Consider the following 17,538-nt stretch of genomic DNA (forward strand, 5'->3'; position numbering starts at 1 on the left):
GGTTGGCGCAGGATAGAGCAGGGTTTAGGGCTGTTGTGCATAGGGTCGCTATGAGTTGCAAACGACTCGACGGCACATAACAACAACAACAATGTGTAATTGGTGGAGCCCTGGTGGTGTAATGCAGAATATATTGAGCTACTAACTGACAGAGTGACAGTTCAAATCCATCAGGCATCTTAAGGGTGAAAGACGGTCAGTCTCCTCCCATGAAGATTAACAGCCTTGGAAATCCAAGAGGCTCACGCTGAGATGGCACTTACTCAGTGGCAGTGAGTCCAGTGTGACTCGGGGGCAAATGTTTGCATAAATTCTTTTCTCAGGACCTTAAGAAATTATATAAACACGTGTACTGTGTCATAATACAAAGAGAATAAAGCTGGGTGAAAACGAGATGCAGATAGACATGGAGTAACGAGGCTCCTAAGGACGTGACAAGAAATCTGGTATTGAGAACACAAAACTGAAGAATTCCTAACTCAGTCCCATAAGGACAAATACTGTACAAGACCATTATTGTAGAAATAGAAAGATAACTAAACTAGTAAAATGTGTATGAGGATCGAAGGGGGTGGGGGAGAAGGTGAGAGCAGAGGGGTGAGGATGGGCGGGGTCAGGGTGTGTTAGTCACAGGGTCACACAATTTAACGGGTGGAGGAAAGTGTGGGTAAAGGAAGTGGGAAAGATCCAGTGTGAAAAATAATGCATATAAATTTGCAAGTAAACCTTTAAAAAAAAAGGAAAATTTTCTTTAAAAACAAAACTAAAAAAAAATCCACTCCAGAGCTGATTTAAGCAGAAGGCATACTCTTGAAAAGTATCAAATATAATAAGGCCTTTCATAATGACTAACTTGTTTATAACTTTCAAAGTAACATTCCTAAAAGTGTCCGCTCTTTTACTTTTTTAGGGCATCTGGTTGGCGTATAAAACTACGAGTTCATTGCAGTAGCATCTACTATCTTTGTGCAAAATGACCATCATCTTACAGAAAATGCATGTTGCCGACAAGTAATTGACTCCACACTCCCTCACAGCCCGCCCACTGGCAGGAAATTCAAGAGGAATCAGGGTTCCCTATGAGTGACCATCATTGTTTCTGCCCCCAGCATTCATTTTTCCTTTTTCTCCTAAGAGGAGACCTGGATTGCCTTTTCTCTATTAAATGGTACGAAAAGGCTGCCAATCAAATGACCTGCTCTGTCCTGGCCAAAGGGTGGAGAGAAAGCTAGTCAGTTGGGTTTGCTCTTTTCCTTGTAATTGGCATCTTCAGGTAAAAGAAAATAAAATGTTCTTTCTTCAAAACAGCTCAAGCTAATTCACTGACAAGCACCACTTAAAGGAACACATTGACCCCATGCAATTTTGGAAAAAAGCCTATTATAGAAAACTAGATGTTGTTAGGGGTCTTCAAGTGGGGTCTAACTCACAGTGATGCTATCCAACAGAAGGGAGCCCTGCTCAGCCTTGTGCCGTCCTCAGGAGCTCTGCTGTGCTGAAGCCCACTGCTGTGGCTACTGCACTCCTGACAGTTCTAGAATGGTTCGATCTGTATGCTGAACAAATTAACCAGGAAGCTCGACTATCATGAAGAGGAGTGTGGCATCCAGATTGAAAGAAGACTCATCTATGCCACATGACACAAACTTTGCTGCAAAAAGTGAAGAGGATTTGCGGCACTTGCTGCAGAAGATTAAAGACTGCAGCCTTTGATATGGGTTACAACTCAATATCAAGGAAACAAAACTCTTCCAGAAAACAGTGGCCTTTTTTCACAAAGTTGAAATCCTGAGTTAAGTGCCCATCCTGAAATGGTATAAAGATGCACATGTTGCAAAGGGGACAAGTGTCATCCTGAGCAACTGAAAAAGTTTGCAGAGTGGCTCAAAAATGCTGAAGAGGAATTTTGTTCTGAAGCTGAAGTCAAGTCATGGGAATCAAACCTGAAAGTGAGGTCTTTGGGAAAATATATGTGGGAAGAAGATGGGTGAATTTTTTTCCAATTCTATATTCAGTTAATAATTTCCAGGCAAGCCAAGTATTATCCAGAAGGGTTTACAACTCCATTTAGAGTTAGGAGTAATGGATCCTGGCATGGCCAACAGTGGAAGAATGGGGAAGAAACTGGATAACTGGTAGCAATCCAGATAGCTTTTGACACTGTACAACCTCACGTATGGTCATCCAAGTATAACTGTTGTGCTATTTATGTTTAACTGTGAAACTTTCTGCTTGCCTGCACTCTTGAAATAGAATAAAATTTTATGAGCCTCCTTTGTTTATGGGGGGAAGGGGAAGAAAACAAAACTCCTCATCTTTGGACCAATAGGCAACATCATGATAAATGGAATAAAGACTGAAATGGTCGGTGATTTCATTTTACTTAGATCCACAGCCAACACCCATGGTAGCAGCAATCAAGAAATTAAAAAAATGTGCTGCATTGGGGAAATGTGCTGCCAGGTATCTCTCCAAAATACTGAAGAGCAAGGATGTCAGCTCAAAGACTAAGGTGAGCCTGATCCAAACCATGGTATTTTTCAATTGCTTTCTATGCATCTGATCGTTGGACAATGAATAAAGAGGAGAGAAAAAGAATCAATGCCTTTGAGCTGTGGTGTTGGAGAAGAGGAATGGATGTCCCATGGACTACCCAAAGAACAAACAAATCTATCTTGATGGTAATACAATCAGGGTACTCCTTAGAGGTAAGAATGGTGAAACTTTGTCTCACATATTTTGGGCAGATTTTCAGCAGGGGCTTGTACATGGAGATAGACACCATGCTGAGAAAGGGGGAAAGAGTAAGACCCTCAATAAGACGGACTGACATAGTCACTGCCACAGTGGGCATGAGTATGACAGAGGCCATGAGGATGGAACAGACTAGGACAAGGTTGAGATCTGTAGTTCATAAGGTCACTATGAGCTGTAGTCGACTTGATGGCACCTAATGTTGACAGTGAACAGTTTCATGAGTTTTTCACCACATTTGAAAAATACATGAAACTGATAACTACAGATTAGCAAATACTCCATAGAAGCAGTGCTTCTCTTGTTTCTTGAATAACATCCCCATGACTCCCTGCCACCAAATTCAAGACTTTAATATCTGAAAAATAGAAGCATTCTTTTAATCCAAGCCCTTTCCCTAAAGGAAGCAATATCTTAATTACTTTGCATCTCTGGAACATTTTAATCCCTTCAAGAATCGAATGTTGTTGTCTTTCATTTTCAAATTAAGGATCTGTACCATATCCTTAGTGGTATGTTTGTTTAATGCAAACTTAGTATTTCAATAAAGGGATTGTTTTGGAAGAGCAAGGTGAGTTAAGGAATCAAAATGTAAGCGACTTACTTCCAGAAATTTAGCCTTCCACCATCATAGGAATCTTTTAGAATGGCATTCATTCCTCCTTGCACAATTGAAGCCCGTATAATCACGGATGCAAACCCAGCGACCATGATCCCAACTTGAAACACATCCGTCCAAATGACTGCTTTAAGGCCACCCTTTGAGAAGAAAGCATAGCAGGATTAAGGCTTCTGTCAAATATGATTGCGTATCTACAAGTATCTACACTGGACAAAAAGCAAAAGGAAAACCTGGCTCTTCATGAGAGTGCACAGGGGTGTTCAAGAGAACTTTCAAACATAAGCAGAGGCAAAGAGGAAAGTTCTCCCAGCAGAGGACACAATACAGGCAAATGCATTGCTGTTAGTTGGCTCTGACCCAAAGCAATCCTATGTACAACAGAAAGGAATCCTTTCTGACCCTCGGGCTTACTCTAGGGGTCACCGTATCAGTCTGTCTCACTGAAGGTCTTCTCTTTTGCTGAGGCTCTACTTCTCGTAGCATGGCATCTTTCTCCAGGGACTGTCCCTTCCTGATAAACTGTCAAAAGCATGTAAGATGAAATCCTGCTATCTTTGCTTTTGATGAACACTCTAGCTGCACTTTTTCTAAAACAGACTTGTTTCTTCTTCGGAAGTTCACAATATAGTCAATACTCATCATGTGGTGGTGGTGTTGTCACGTACCATTGAGTCTGAGCTCGTGGATGACACTCCAGTGGGTATTTAGAGGCAGTAAGTCACACAGTTGCTGTGAAGCTGAACACTGTGACACTGATGTGTCAAATGTGTTAATGGTTACCCATGGTGGACAGTGTTTGGTGGAGTTTCCCGATTAAAACAAGCTTGGAAGCAGGAGTGGCATCCACTTCTGTAATAGCTTGCCTCTGGAAACCCTATGAACCTGGAGAAAGGATGAAAGTCACACAAAGGTTGGGGACTTTCGTTCATAGGGTCACTATGGGTCGCCTATGGCTCGACGGCAATTAACAACAGCATCATCACACAGATCAGTTGAGAGCTCAGTTGACCTAGTGGACAGAAAGTGATGCTACCAAGCCAAAGGTGAGTGACTTTAATCTGCGGCCCTCAGGCCTACTTTTAACTGTTTTTTGGTCAAACATTCTTCTAAGTCGTATAGCCCTGATCTGTCCACTTGCTTTACAGAGGTAACTTGTGGGTGCTGTGAAGGTAAACACTGTGACATTGATGTGTCAAATGTGATAATGTTTATCCATGGTGGATGGTGTTTGGTGGAGCCTCCTGATTAAAACAAGCTTGGAAGCAGGAGTGGCATCCACTTCTGTAATAGCTTGCCTCTGGAAACCTATGAACCTGGAGAAAGGATGAAAATTATACAGGTGTTTAGGTCTTTTGTTCATAGGGTCACTATGAGTCGCCTACAACTCGATAGCACTTAACAACAACAACAACAACAACAACATATCACAAAGAAGGAGACTGATTGTTCGTCTTTCTCTTACAGAGCAGCTGGTGGATTCGAACAATGTGCATCTAGGTTGGTAGTGGAACTGATACACATGGACACATATGTAATGCAGAGTGGAGTGGAGTGTTGTGGGGTGATCCAGTGGGCCAAGCCCACTGCCGTAGTCACTATATTAACACGTCTCATTAATAGGCTTCTTTCTTCTCTTTGATCAATGTTCTACTGGATGTCTTTTTCCAAAGAGTGGAGCCTCCTGAAAACATGCCCAAAATGTGTGGGTTGCTTCACTGTCTTTGCATTTAAGGAACACCTAGTTGCACTTCTCCCAAGATGTATTTGTTTGTTCTTTGAGCAGTCTGCAGCATATTCAATATTTTTCACTAATATCACTATTCAAATGCATCAATTCTTCAGTCTTTTTTATTCATTCACTGCTCAATTTTCACAAGCATATAAAGCGATAGAAAACACTGTGGTTTGTGTCCGTCACACCTTGGTCTTTAAACTGACATGTAGTATAGATTATACACTTAACAGCCACTCCTGTTTATAGGCCACAGGAAGTCATTACAAATCTCTAAGATGAAGAACAAGATGAATCCAGCTACACTAACTTGGCAAGAGTGTTGGAGTGAATTGGAAGGAGACCCAATTGTGTGTAATTGCAATGGTTCGGCTGATTTTTTAAAAATCAGGTGTAATCAGCATCCTAAGGATCATTTTTAGAGGGGACCGAATACTTCTTACTAAAAAAATGACACTGGGGAGGTTAGGATTAGGAGAATGGGCATGAGCAAACCAGTCTGCAGTACCAAGAGTCGGGAATTTTTAACTGTGCAAAGCAAGTGGGTACCTGAGAGTTCGGGGCAAAACCCAAAACCATAAGGATAATAAGAGATAAAGTGGGACTAAATTAGAAGCCCTAGCTTATGACATAACTTGTTGTTTTTGTTGATTGCCATCGATTCAAGCACAACTCATAGCGACCCTCTCAACAAAAGGCCTGAAGCCTCTCTATAACTATTGTCATTTCTCCAGGTTCATAGAGTTTCCAGAGGCATGTGGTTTAGGAAGTGGATGCCACTCTTGCTTCCAAACCTATCTTAAACTGGGTAAATAAAAACCTATGTAAAAAAGCAGAGCAAAAGAACAAGAACCTGTTCAAGAATGTTCTTAGCAGTCTTTACTTATAACAGCTTAAAACTGAGGATAAGTCAAATGTCCCAACACAAGAATGACTAGATGTATATAAAGAAATGCTATTAGAATTTTAAAAAAATAATAAAAGAACTATTTATACATGCAGTAACATAGCTCAATCTTAAAAACAGTTTGCTGGGTAAAAAGGAAAAAAAAAGACCTACAGACAGGAAAAAAGCATCTAGCAATGACACTTCAGACAAGGGTCCCATAATGAAAGTTTACAGAATAGTATAGAGCAAATGCATTAATGGCTGGTTACCCAATGCAGACAGAGAGTGGGATGAAGCTCCCTAATTAAAACAAGCTTGGAAGCAGGAGTGGCATCCACTTCCGTAATAGCTTGCCTCCGGAAACCCTATGAACCTGGAGACAGGATGAAAGACACCCAAGCGTTGAGGCCTCTCCTTCATAGGGTCACTATGAGTCTCCTGCAACTCGATGGCACTTAACAACAACAACAACACAGAGTTTCTGCAAGAAAAAGACTGATAACCCAATAACAAAATAAGCAAGACATAAAAAGATTCTTCACAAAGGAAGACATTCAGATAGCCAGCAGACACATGAAGAAATGTTCAAAATCATTGGCTATCAGAGAAATGCGAGTCAAAACAGCAATGAGATACTATCTCACTCCCGTTATTGCTATCTCACTCCCGTTAGCAGTAGCAAAGTTTAACAACGCAGCAAACAATAATTGTTGGACAAGATCCAGAGAAATCAGAACTCTCATACCCTGCTTGTGGGATTGTAAAATGGTACAACCACTCTGGGAGGCAGATGGGCATTTTCTCAAAAAGCTGAACATAGAAATCTCCTACAATCTATGATCCAGCTATTCCACTGCTAGAAGTATACCCCAAAGAAATTAGTACTGAGACACAAAGATATGTACACCTATGTTCATAGTAGTGTTGTTCACTACAGCAAGAAAATGCAAAGGGCACAAATGCCCACCAACAAAATGAAAAGATTGAGAAATTGGGGTACATTCACACACTGTGATACTATGCAGCACTAAGGAACAACAATTTCATAAGATATTATAAAACATTAGGGAGTTTAAATAGCATTTTGGTGAGTGAAATAATTTAGTTTCATATGGACAGATTCTGCATAAGACCTTCACCGTGAAACTAGAAGGATAACTGAACAAGATGTGTATAAACGTTCAAAAAGGCAAGAGGGAAGGAGAAGGGGGAGAGAAGAAGGAGAAGAGGTGAAGTCACTAGGATAGGAGACGTTAGTGCATAGATGAGAGGATGAAGGAATAGGAAAGATTCAATGAGACTTGAAAAAATGGGGTAAGAATAGGCATTGCTGTTGTTATGTACCATAGAGTTGGAACCAACCCATAGCTAACCCCCAGTGGGTTTTCAGAGGCAGTTAATTGCACGGGAGAAGGAGATTGCCCATCCTTCTCCCGTGAAGAAGCTTGTGGCCTCAAACAGTGGGCCTTTGGGATTGCAGCACAGCTTCTTACGACTAGACCACCAGAGCTCCAATAATAGGCATGGATTAATAGTAATTACTAATATAAATACAATGTATATCAATCACTTGTTATGCATCAGAGAGTTGGACAATGACCAAGGAGGATAGAAGAAGAATTGATGCCTTTGAGCTGTGGTGCTGGAGACGAGTATTGAGAATACCATGGACTGCTAGGAAAACAAACAGATTTGTCCTGGAAAGGGTTAAACCCGGTGGCTCCTTGGAGGCAAGGATTCTGAGGCTCCATCTAACATACTTTGGATATGTTGTGAGGAGAGACTGGTCCTTGGAGAGGGACATCATGCTTGGGAGGGTGGAGGGACAGCGCAGGAGAGGAAGGCCCTCTATGAGGTGGATTGATTCAGTGACTGGGATAATTGGGATGGGAGTGTCAGAGACAGTGGGATTGGCACAGGACAGAGCGGAGTTTAGGGCTGTTGTACATAGGGTCGCTATGAGTCGCAGGCGACTCGACGGCACATAACAACAACAACAACAATATAAATGATTATAAGAAGTACAACGTACAATGAATGAATGAGGGGGGGAAATAAATGGGAAGAAATGTTGTAAAAATATATATGTTGCATTAAAAAATAAGAAAAAATAAAAAGAGGCACAATGTAAATGAAAGACTGTATAAAACACAATGTACATGAATGAAACACAACGTATATTAATTGCTGTAAATAAACCAATAAAAATATTATTGTTGTTGTTATGTGCTGTTGTATCATTTGCAACTCATAGAGATCCTATGTACAACAGCTCTGAACCCCACTCTATCATGAGCCAACCTTATCATCTCTGACACACCTACCCCCATTACCCTAGTCACTGAGTTGATTTGAGCTGTGGTGGTGGAAGTCATTTGTGGTGGTAGTCATTTCTTTGAGGGCCTTCCTCTCTTGTGTGGTCCCTCCACCTTCCCAATCATGATGTCCCTCTCCTGGCAACATGCCCAAAATATGTTAAACAAAGCTTCAGAATCCTTGCCTCCAAGGAGCAGCCATGTCTCACCCTATCTTGGATGAGCCTATTTGTTCTCCTAGCAGTCCATGCAATATTCAATACTCTTCTCCATCTTTAAAACTTAAAGGCATCACTTCTTTTTTTTTATTTATTAAAGGCATCACTTCTACTATCATCCCTAATCATTGTCCAGCTCTCCAACACATAGCAAGTAATTGCAAAGATCATGGCCTGGATCAGGCACACATTAGTCTCCAGACTGACATCATTGCTCCTCAGTACTCTGGAGAGGTCCCTGACAGCTAACTTTCCCAATGCAATTTTTCTTTTGATTTCCTGGCTGCTGGTACCAAGAGTGTTGATTGTGGAGCCAAGAACCGAGAAGAAACAAAGCAAGTGAACAGCATGAAAGAGTAAATGATGTGCTTGACCTACCAGTGTACAGTAGAATGTGCAAACCACTCCTGTTGCCACCACTGCACCCCAAAGATGGAACCCGGTGACTGTAGAGAAAGAAAATACATGTATGTAACAGCGAAACATACGTTATCAAAGTATTGCAAAAAAGTTCTCGGGGTGGCGGGTGCAAAACTATTGTACTATTGACAGCTATATCCACTTGCTTGAAACTAGGTCTAAATCTCATAAAAGGACACAGAGCAAAAGAAGTCTAAAACTGAATTTGAAGTGGTAGATAGACATAGCTTCTAGCTTCAGAGACCAACCCCAGATTCAACATTGGCTAAAGTTAATACCTGAAAAGGCATTTACATTCTAAGCTAAGAAAGAGCCCACCGCTGTGAGGTAGTTGACCAGACCACACAGATTGAAGGGCATTTACCACCTTGCCCAGTTATATCTGGTTCCAATGGACATAATATTCTACTAATCCTTCAAAGAAAGGTTGTGGATATTATAAGGCAGGATCTTGATGGAGAAAAATCTATATAAATGTTACTGCTTATCTAAGAAGTGGAGGGGATATGAAACTTTTTTAAAAGGAAGAATAAGCCAAAAATGAAAAGAAAAGTTACCTAGACGGGTATAAAGGACTCTGGTAGAGGGAATAGTGATATAAAATAGACCTCTGTAAATATACCTCATTTTGTAGATTTCACTGTAGAACTATGTGAATGTTTTACATAAGTATAATGAAAGGGTGTTTTTAAAAAAAAATCCTATAAAGCAAAATGAAATGCCATTGTTGTTATATGCCTTCGAGTCAGAACCAACTCATAGTTGACCACCCTAGTAGGTTTTCAGAGGCTAAAAATTGTGGGGTAGAAGGCTGAATATCTTGCTGATGGATTAAAATTCCCTGCCCTTGGGTTGGTAGAACAACTTCTTCTCCACCAAGTTTGTGCCTTAGCATGCAAGGAGAAGCTCAAAACAAAAAAAAAAAAAAACAAAATCCTGCCCCCCAAAAAAGGTTTTAAAAATCTTAGTAGTCAATAAAATTGTTGATGACATGGAATAACTGGAACTCTCGGACATTGTGAGATAGGCAGGTAAAATTGTGTATCCTTCTGAGAAAAACTATTTTGGAGAAAATCAATTTGGCAGTTTCTTCCATGTTTCTTCCCTACACACCCTCCCTAAATGGCTTCATAGCATAGATGTGCATTTATGCTATTTCTAGGTATATACCAACATAAATAAAAACCTATGTAAAAAAGCAGAGCAAAAGAACAAGAACCTGTTCAAGAATGTTCTTAGCAGTCTTCACGTATAAAGCTTAAAACTGAGGATAAGTCAGATGTCCAAACACAAGAATGACTAAACAGGGTTTAGTAGATGTATACAAAGAAATGCTATTAGAATTTTTTTTAAATAATAAAAGAACTACTTATACATGCAGGAACATAGCTCAATCTTAAAAACAGTTTGCTGGGTTAAAAAAAAAACCCACCAGATATAAAAAGGCATATAGGATATGATTCCACTGATGTGCTAAGTGCGATAATGGTTACCCACGGCGGACAGTGTTTGGTGGAGCTTCCTGATTAAAACAAGCTTGGAAGCAGGAGTGGCATCCACTTCTGAAATGGCTTGCCTCTGGAAACCCTATGAAGAGTGCTCAGGTCTTTCATTAATAAGGTTGCTATGAGTCATCTACGACTCGACGGCACTTAACAACAACAAGAAGAAGATATGATTCGTCTGATATAAAATCTAAGCATAGGGAAAATAATCAACGATGATAACATATCAGAAAGTGGCTTTAGGGTGGTCATGGCATTTATTGCAAAGAGGCACAAGAAAATCTCCTGGAATTGAATGATAGAAATATTCTATATCCCAAGTTTGGAGAGGGTTACCCGAGAGTAGACAATTGTCAAAACCCATGTGACTGTGCACTTTTGTGCATTTTACAGCTTGTGAACAATATCTCAATAATAAGCATCTTCTTGGGAGCTCTGGTGGTGGCCTAGTGGCAAAAAGCTGTGCTGCAATCCCAAAGGCACACGGTTCAAGGTCACCACGGGAGAAGGATGGGCAATCTCCTCCCGTGCCATTAACTGCCTCTGAAAACCTTCTGGAGGGTCAGCCATGGATCGGTTCCAACTCGACAGCACACAACATGCAACAACATAAAGACAACAAGAGATTTTAAAAAACATATCAAATAAGCACAATTATTTGTCCCCTAATTGGAATAAATACTATTTAAAAAAAGAAATGAGGGAGATTTAAACACTAATTTGATACAGCTAATATTAAGAAATGTTTGATAATAGTTTAGGATTGATAATAGCATTATAATGGCTTTTTAAATAAATCCTTATATTTTAGAGACATGTGGTAATGGAGATGAAATGATATAATATTGCAGATTCATAACACTGATGTAGTGGAAGGAATCCGTCAAAAACCAACTCCACGGCCATTGAGTCCTTTTGACTCATTGTAACTCTGTCTCCAGCTTCTGAGGCTGGAAGTCTTTACCAAAGGAGGTCTATCTTCCTCCCACAATGCATCTGGTAGATTTGAACAGCTGACCTTTTTGTTAGCAGGGTGCCACATTAAAATTAATTTTCATTGTAATTTTAGCTACGAACTGATCACTGGTGATACAAGTATATTAATCATGGTTAATACAAGTAGGGAGCTCTGGTGGCTTGTTGTGCTGTTGTTTTGTGTCATTGAGTTGACTACGACTCATAGAGACCCTATGAACAATCGCTCTAAACCTTGCTCTGTCCTGAATCAACCTCAGCATCTCTGACACACCAAATCCCATTGCCACAATCGCTATGTCAGTCCATCTTACCCAGGGTCTTCCTCTCCTGAAATGACACTCTACCCTAACAAGAATAATGTACTTCTCCAAGGTCTAGTTCCTCCCGGTAACATGCTCAAAATATTTGAGGCAGACTGATGTTCAAAATCCTTGCCTCCAAAAACAACCTGGTTTTTACTCTCTCCAGAACAGAAGTGTTTGTTCTCTTGGCAGTCCATAGTATGTTCAATGCTCTTCTCCAACACCACAACTCAAAGATATTGATGATTCTTCTGTCATCCTTATCCACTGTCCAGCTCACAGATCCACAGTAAGCAACTGAGATGACTACTACTGGGCACATCTTAGTCTCTAGACTGATATTATTGTTCCTCAGTACTTTGCAGAAGTCCCTGACAACAGATTTTCAAAATGCAATTCATCTTTTGATTCCCTGACTTCTGGTGTCAAGGGTGTTGTTGATTGTGGGTCCAAACAAGATGAAATTGTTAACAACCTCAATCTTTTCTCCTTCTATTATGGTACTGCTTATTGGCCTGTTGGTGAAGACCTTAGTTTTCTTGATGTTGAGATGCAATTCACATTGAAGGGTAAATTCTTCAGAAAGTCCAGCCTCCCAAATAACCTATTCAGGTTAGATTGAAAAGGTATGGAGACAGGATGCATCCTTGATTCGCTCCTTTCTTGGTTTTGAATCATGCAGTGTTCCCTTTCTCTGTTTGGACAGCTTTTTCATGTAGGCATAGGTTTCACATGAGCACAATCAAGTGCTCTGAGGTTCCCGTTCTGCTCAATGTCAGCCACAATTTGTTGCAATCCACACAGTCAAACGCCTTTTTGTAGTTGATAGTGGTGAGGAATTTCACTGCCAACACAAAGGTATGTTATTCAAATCCACGAGCTCTTCCACTGGGAAAAGATGGACAATCTCCTTTCGTGCGATTTATTGCCTCTGAAAACCTGCTGGAGGGTGAACTATGTCGGTTCAGACTCAACGACACACACCAGCAGTGATGTAAGTAGGTAAATACAAAACGGTCCAACGCACTGTTCTATTTTTTATGTGTGTTTCAAGTTTTTTATTAATAATAAAAATATGAAAAGGCTACATTTAGAATTTGTTAAGTCACATTTCTATTGAGCATATCTCACGTGCCCTGGACTATGTTCATTCCAAGCTGATGTCTACTTCCTCTGTCATAGTAAAATGTTCAACTGATCTTTCAGTAGTCACATGAGGCCTGCAGGTTCTGATTTACTCCAAGGATCTAATGATGCAAGACCGGGAAGGACAGAGTCCTTGATTTCTTCTCAGATTGAAGTCAGTGCTCTGATCATTCCCAGAGCTGCACTTTAACATCACAAGGCAGCATCTTAAAAGCCAATAGGTAACTTATGAAGTTTATGAGTCAGATCTTGGCCTAGAATGATCCATTTATGGTGGCAGTAATGCTGACAGGGAATATGACTGAGATTCAGAATTCAAGAGGCCCGTGTGTAAGCAGAGTACCTGTTTACAGTGATACTGTTGCACTTTACACGTAAGTGACAATTCTATTACAAAATAAACTTAGCAGTTCTTCCCTGTATTATATTAGTGCCAGGAATTGCATCACATCTTTCCCATCGCAGAGTCCATTTGTCCATTATACAAGGAAGTTTTAGAGAGAACTTGCACCTGAGGGGAATTCAAAGACTATGTAGTTGTCCTAGAACCTTTTGAGGACATATAGCCAACTTGTTGTTGTTAGCTGCTGTTGGCTAGGACTCATTGCGAGCCTCTGAACAACAGATCTGAGTCTTGCCCTACCATTGTCAATATCTCCATGATACTCAAGCTGACTGTAGTAGTCATTGTTTTGATCTGTCTCATTGAAGATCTTCCTCTCTTTTGCCAACCCTCCCCCTTTTCCATGATGTCTTTTTCCAAACGCATGTCCAAGAATGTGAGACAAAGTTTCACCATTCTTTGCCTCTGAAAAGCACCCTGGTTTTACTTAAAGACAGATTTGTTTGTTCTTTTAACAGTCCATGGGATAGTCAATACTCTTCTCCAATACCAACAATTCTTCTTCCTTCTTCAGATGTATAGGAAGCAACTGGAAATATTGTGGCTTGGGTGAGACATACCTTTGTCTTTACAATGACATGCTTGCTTTTTTAGCACATTGGAGAGGTCCTCGACAGCAGATTCCCCACCCCCACCCCACCCCTGATGCAACATTTCTTTTCATTTCTTGACAGTTGCTATTAAAGGCATTAAATCATTGACAACTTCTATCTGTTCTCCATCTGTCATAATAAGAACTATTGGTCCAATGGTGTGGTTTTTTTTTTTTTATGTTACGGTCTAATCTTTACTGAAAGATGTGGACTTTGATCTTCTCCAATAAAAGTTTCAAATCTCCTTCACTTTCTGCAAGCAAGGTTGTGTTATCTGCATAGTGCCTGTTAGTGATGAGTTTTCTTACAATCTTGATAACACATTCTTCATGTAGTTCAATTTCTGGAATGATTTGCTCAGCATACAGATTAAAGAGGTATGGAGAAAGGATACAACTCTATTGCATGCCTTTCCTGATTTTATCCCATCAGGAATATCCTCTTATTCTGTTGAGACAACTGCTTCTTGGTCTGTGGACAAGTTTCATTTGAGCACAGTTAACTATCCTAGTTTTAATACTTTCCTCTGGTCCACTGTAAATTTCTCTCTCTCTCTCCCTCTCCCTCTCCCTCTCTCCCTCTCTCATATTAGAGACTATCTCTCCCTCTCTCATATTAGAGATTCTTGTTGTATTATTGTGTGCTGGAACTGACTCATTGCTAAACCTTCAGCGGATTTTCAGAGGTAGTAAATTGCACACAAGGAGATTGCTCATCCTTCTTCCCCTGCACAGTTGCTGGTAGGATCGCAGCACAGCTTCTTACCTCTACTCCCCCAGCATTCCCTATATATTAGAGATAGAAGAGGCATTTCTCTATCAGCCATACTTGGAGACAGACTGTAGCTTATACCCACAAAGGGAGATCTGATGGTTACTCAAAAAAAGGCTGCACAGGTGGTTCAAAACCACCAGTGACCCCAAGGAAGAAATCTGGACAGTCTCTTCCCTCTGCATCTGCAGCTTCAGAAACCCAATGAAGGGTCACTCAGAGATTGAACTAACTCAGTGACATGAATGGAGTGGTATAGTCACAGAGAACGCACAGTCATTTTTTGGTTTAGACTCCAGGGGTCGCACACTCTGAAGGAATGGAGAATGACTAGCTGCCCCCTCTTGGAAAATCACCACCCAGTGAACTCATCCTTCTACTAATCTGTGTATATCTGCTACCAATCCTGAAATCTAAACAAACTCAGTAGACCTTGAACCCCTCCCAGGCCCTGATAAAGCTGAGGTGAGTGACTGGAAACATTCTTTCACCTCCATTTCTCCAAAATAAAAGGAAGGCATATTAACATTGACTCCAAAAGATGAGGTATAGAAACAGAAATTCTGTATGACCCAGCCATTCCACTGCAAGGAATGTTGTTGTTATGTTGTTATGTGCTGTCGAGTCACCTGCGACTCATAGAGACACTATGTATATCATAGAGATAGGGTCGCTAAGATATCGCTGCAAGGAATAGATCCAAAAAAATTAGAACTGAGACACAAATGGAGATTTGCACACCAGCGTTCTTAGCAGTGTTAGTCACCATTGCAAGAACATGGAAACAGCCCAAATGTCCAACCACAATTGAACAGATTGAGAAATTGTGGTGCATTGACACAATGGAATACTATGCAGCACTCAGGAACAATGATTTCACAAACTGCTGCATAACTCGAGCATTATGCTGAGTGAACTAACTCAGTTTCATAAGGGCAAATACTGCATAAGACCATTATTGCGAAAATAGAAGGCTAACTAGTAAAATGTGTATGGAGATAAAAGAGGGCAAGAGATGTGAACAGAGAGGTGAGGATGGGCAGGGAGAAATTACAAGGTCACACAGTTTGGTGGGTGAAGGCAGGGGAAAGGAAATGAGAAAGATCTGGTCAGGATTTGGAAGAATGGGGTAATGGTGAATATAGTTCAATGGTGATTAATTTCACAATGAATGGGAATGATTGTATGAAACTCAATGTGAATGAAGAAAAGTGTGAAATACAATGTATATGAATTTTGTATGCAAACCATTTCTTCTTGTTGCTGTATAATACCAAGTTGGAACTGATCCATAGCTGACCCTCAGAAAGGTTTCAGAGGCACTTAATCACATGGGAGGAGATTAACACCTCATGGCTACATATATAGATTACTATTTCTAATAAATGGCATTGATTGTTTAGCTACATAACTGTATTGACAAATAATTTAAAAAGACCTTGAGGTGATTTCTCTATTAGAAATGATGCAAAATTTACTACTTTGTATCTATGTTTGAACATTTGTCTGCTTTAAAGAATAAGTATTGGAAAGCAAAAGAAAAAATATTAGCTGGTAACTCGACAGTGTACCTTGATTCAAAGCCAGGGCTGGGGCATAAATAACAATTCCAGTATACAGAATCTAGAGGGGAGAAAAAAGAAAGGCATAAACAGTATGGATTACTGCAACAAAACGTAGAGAAACTGTTTTTCTATCATTAATGCAAACACAAATTTTAATAAACTTAGCACAGTGTGTTTCTAAGTCGAGAAAGGCTATTTAAATGAATTTGATTCTGCAATCTGTCTGTGGAGTGGTCATAGGTTATAAAAATGCCCTAGTTTGAGGGAAAATATGGACTTTGAATACGGTACTTGGTACAAATGACCACTGATCTACCAATTCAAGCTTGAAATTAGAGTTCTAGATCTAAAACTAATAGAAAGAAAAATAATTTGACATCTTAAATAGGGGTTACTCAGCTATATGTCTAAACTGTTGTTAATCAATGCATTATTATTATTTGGGAAAACAGTGACATTTTGAAAACCCACTTTAAAAGTTTACAGGCCCAGGATTAAGCAAAAAGACAAATTTTCACTTAAAAAACACACAACCCAAAGTCACAGTATGTTCTATCTTTTTAATACAGTGTGTATTCTATCTTGCTTAAATATTATTTACTCTTTTTTACTCATTTTTTTTATATTTAACAAAGAGTTGTTAGTTTGAAGAATAACAATAAAGAAGAGAAACATGTCTTCCTTCTCTGAATATCATCTCCATTTCCAAATATATCCGATAGAAGGCAATTCTATAATTATTCTAGTAAAAATACATTATGTGATATTTGAATATTTGATCATATTGTGTAAGCAGAACCATGGAAGCGATGAAATCCTTCAAAGGTAGGTTGGTGTTAAATCACCTCTCCTTTAAAAAAAAAATAAATAAATTCACTTTCCACAATCACCTTTCTTCCCAGTCAGAGGTCTGAAACAACCACCTCAGGTTACTTTTTAACACTTATCTGCACTCTCATTTCGAACAAAGATCTAGAAAGGGTCTGAAGAGTGGGCACATTCAAGGTGTCAGATCCAGTTCTGTTAGATTCTCTGCCAGACTGCCAAAGGTTCCTTCCTTTGGCAAGAAATTTCTTCTACCATGTAATAATTGCAAGTTATATTATATATGAAGATATAAAATGGGGTCAAGTTTAACAACTTATAAAGGCAATCTGTCTTATTGTAGCAAGTGTTTAGGTAGTGTTTGTTTGAAGAAAGAGAACAGGATGAGAAAGAAAACTCCTTCCTTGATCTCCATTATCAGGTCCAGCCTTAAAATGTTTAACTGCCAAGAAAGATAGACAGCTAGATAGATAGATGATAGATATGAATGGAGGAAGGAA

General features: G+C 39.8%; 1 protein-coding gene across 1 annotated transcript in view; it reads right to left on the reverse strand.

Moving 5' to 3' along the window:
- Window positions 1-17,538, reverse strand: part of SLC5A8 (solute carrier family 5 (sodium/monocarboxylate cotransporter), member 8) — a 74,551-nt gene that overhangs the window by 35,912 nt on the left and 21,101 nt on the right. The window contains exons 3-5 of the mRNA XM_006888528.1: window positions 16,220-16,271; window positions 8,909-8,976; window positions 3,359-3,513 (exon numbers count right to left, since the gene is read on the reverse strand). Coding sequence (XP_006888590.1) covers window positions 3,359-3,513; window positions 8,909-8,976; window positions 16,220-16,271 — 275 coding nt within the window. The remainder of the gene's footprint in view (window positions 1-3,358; window positions 3,514-8,908; window positions 8,977-16,219; window positions 16,272-17,538) is intronic.

The sequence above is a fragment of the Elephantulus edwardii genome, unplaced genomic scaffold (assembly GCF_000299155.1).
Source record: "Elephantulus edwardii isolate Elephantulus edwardi_28Jun2011 unplaced genomic scaffold, EleEdw1.0 scaffold00068, whole genome shotgun sequence".
Classification (NCBI taxonomy): Eukaryota; Metazoa; Chordata; class Mammalia; order Macroscelidea; family Macroscelididae; genus Elephantulus; species Elephantulus edwardii.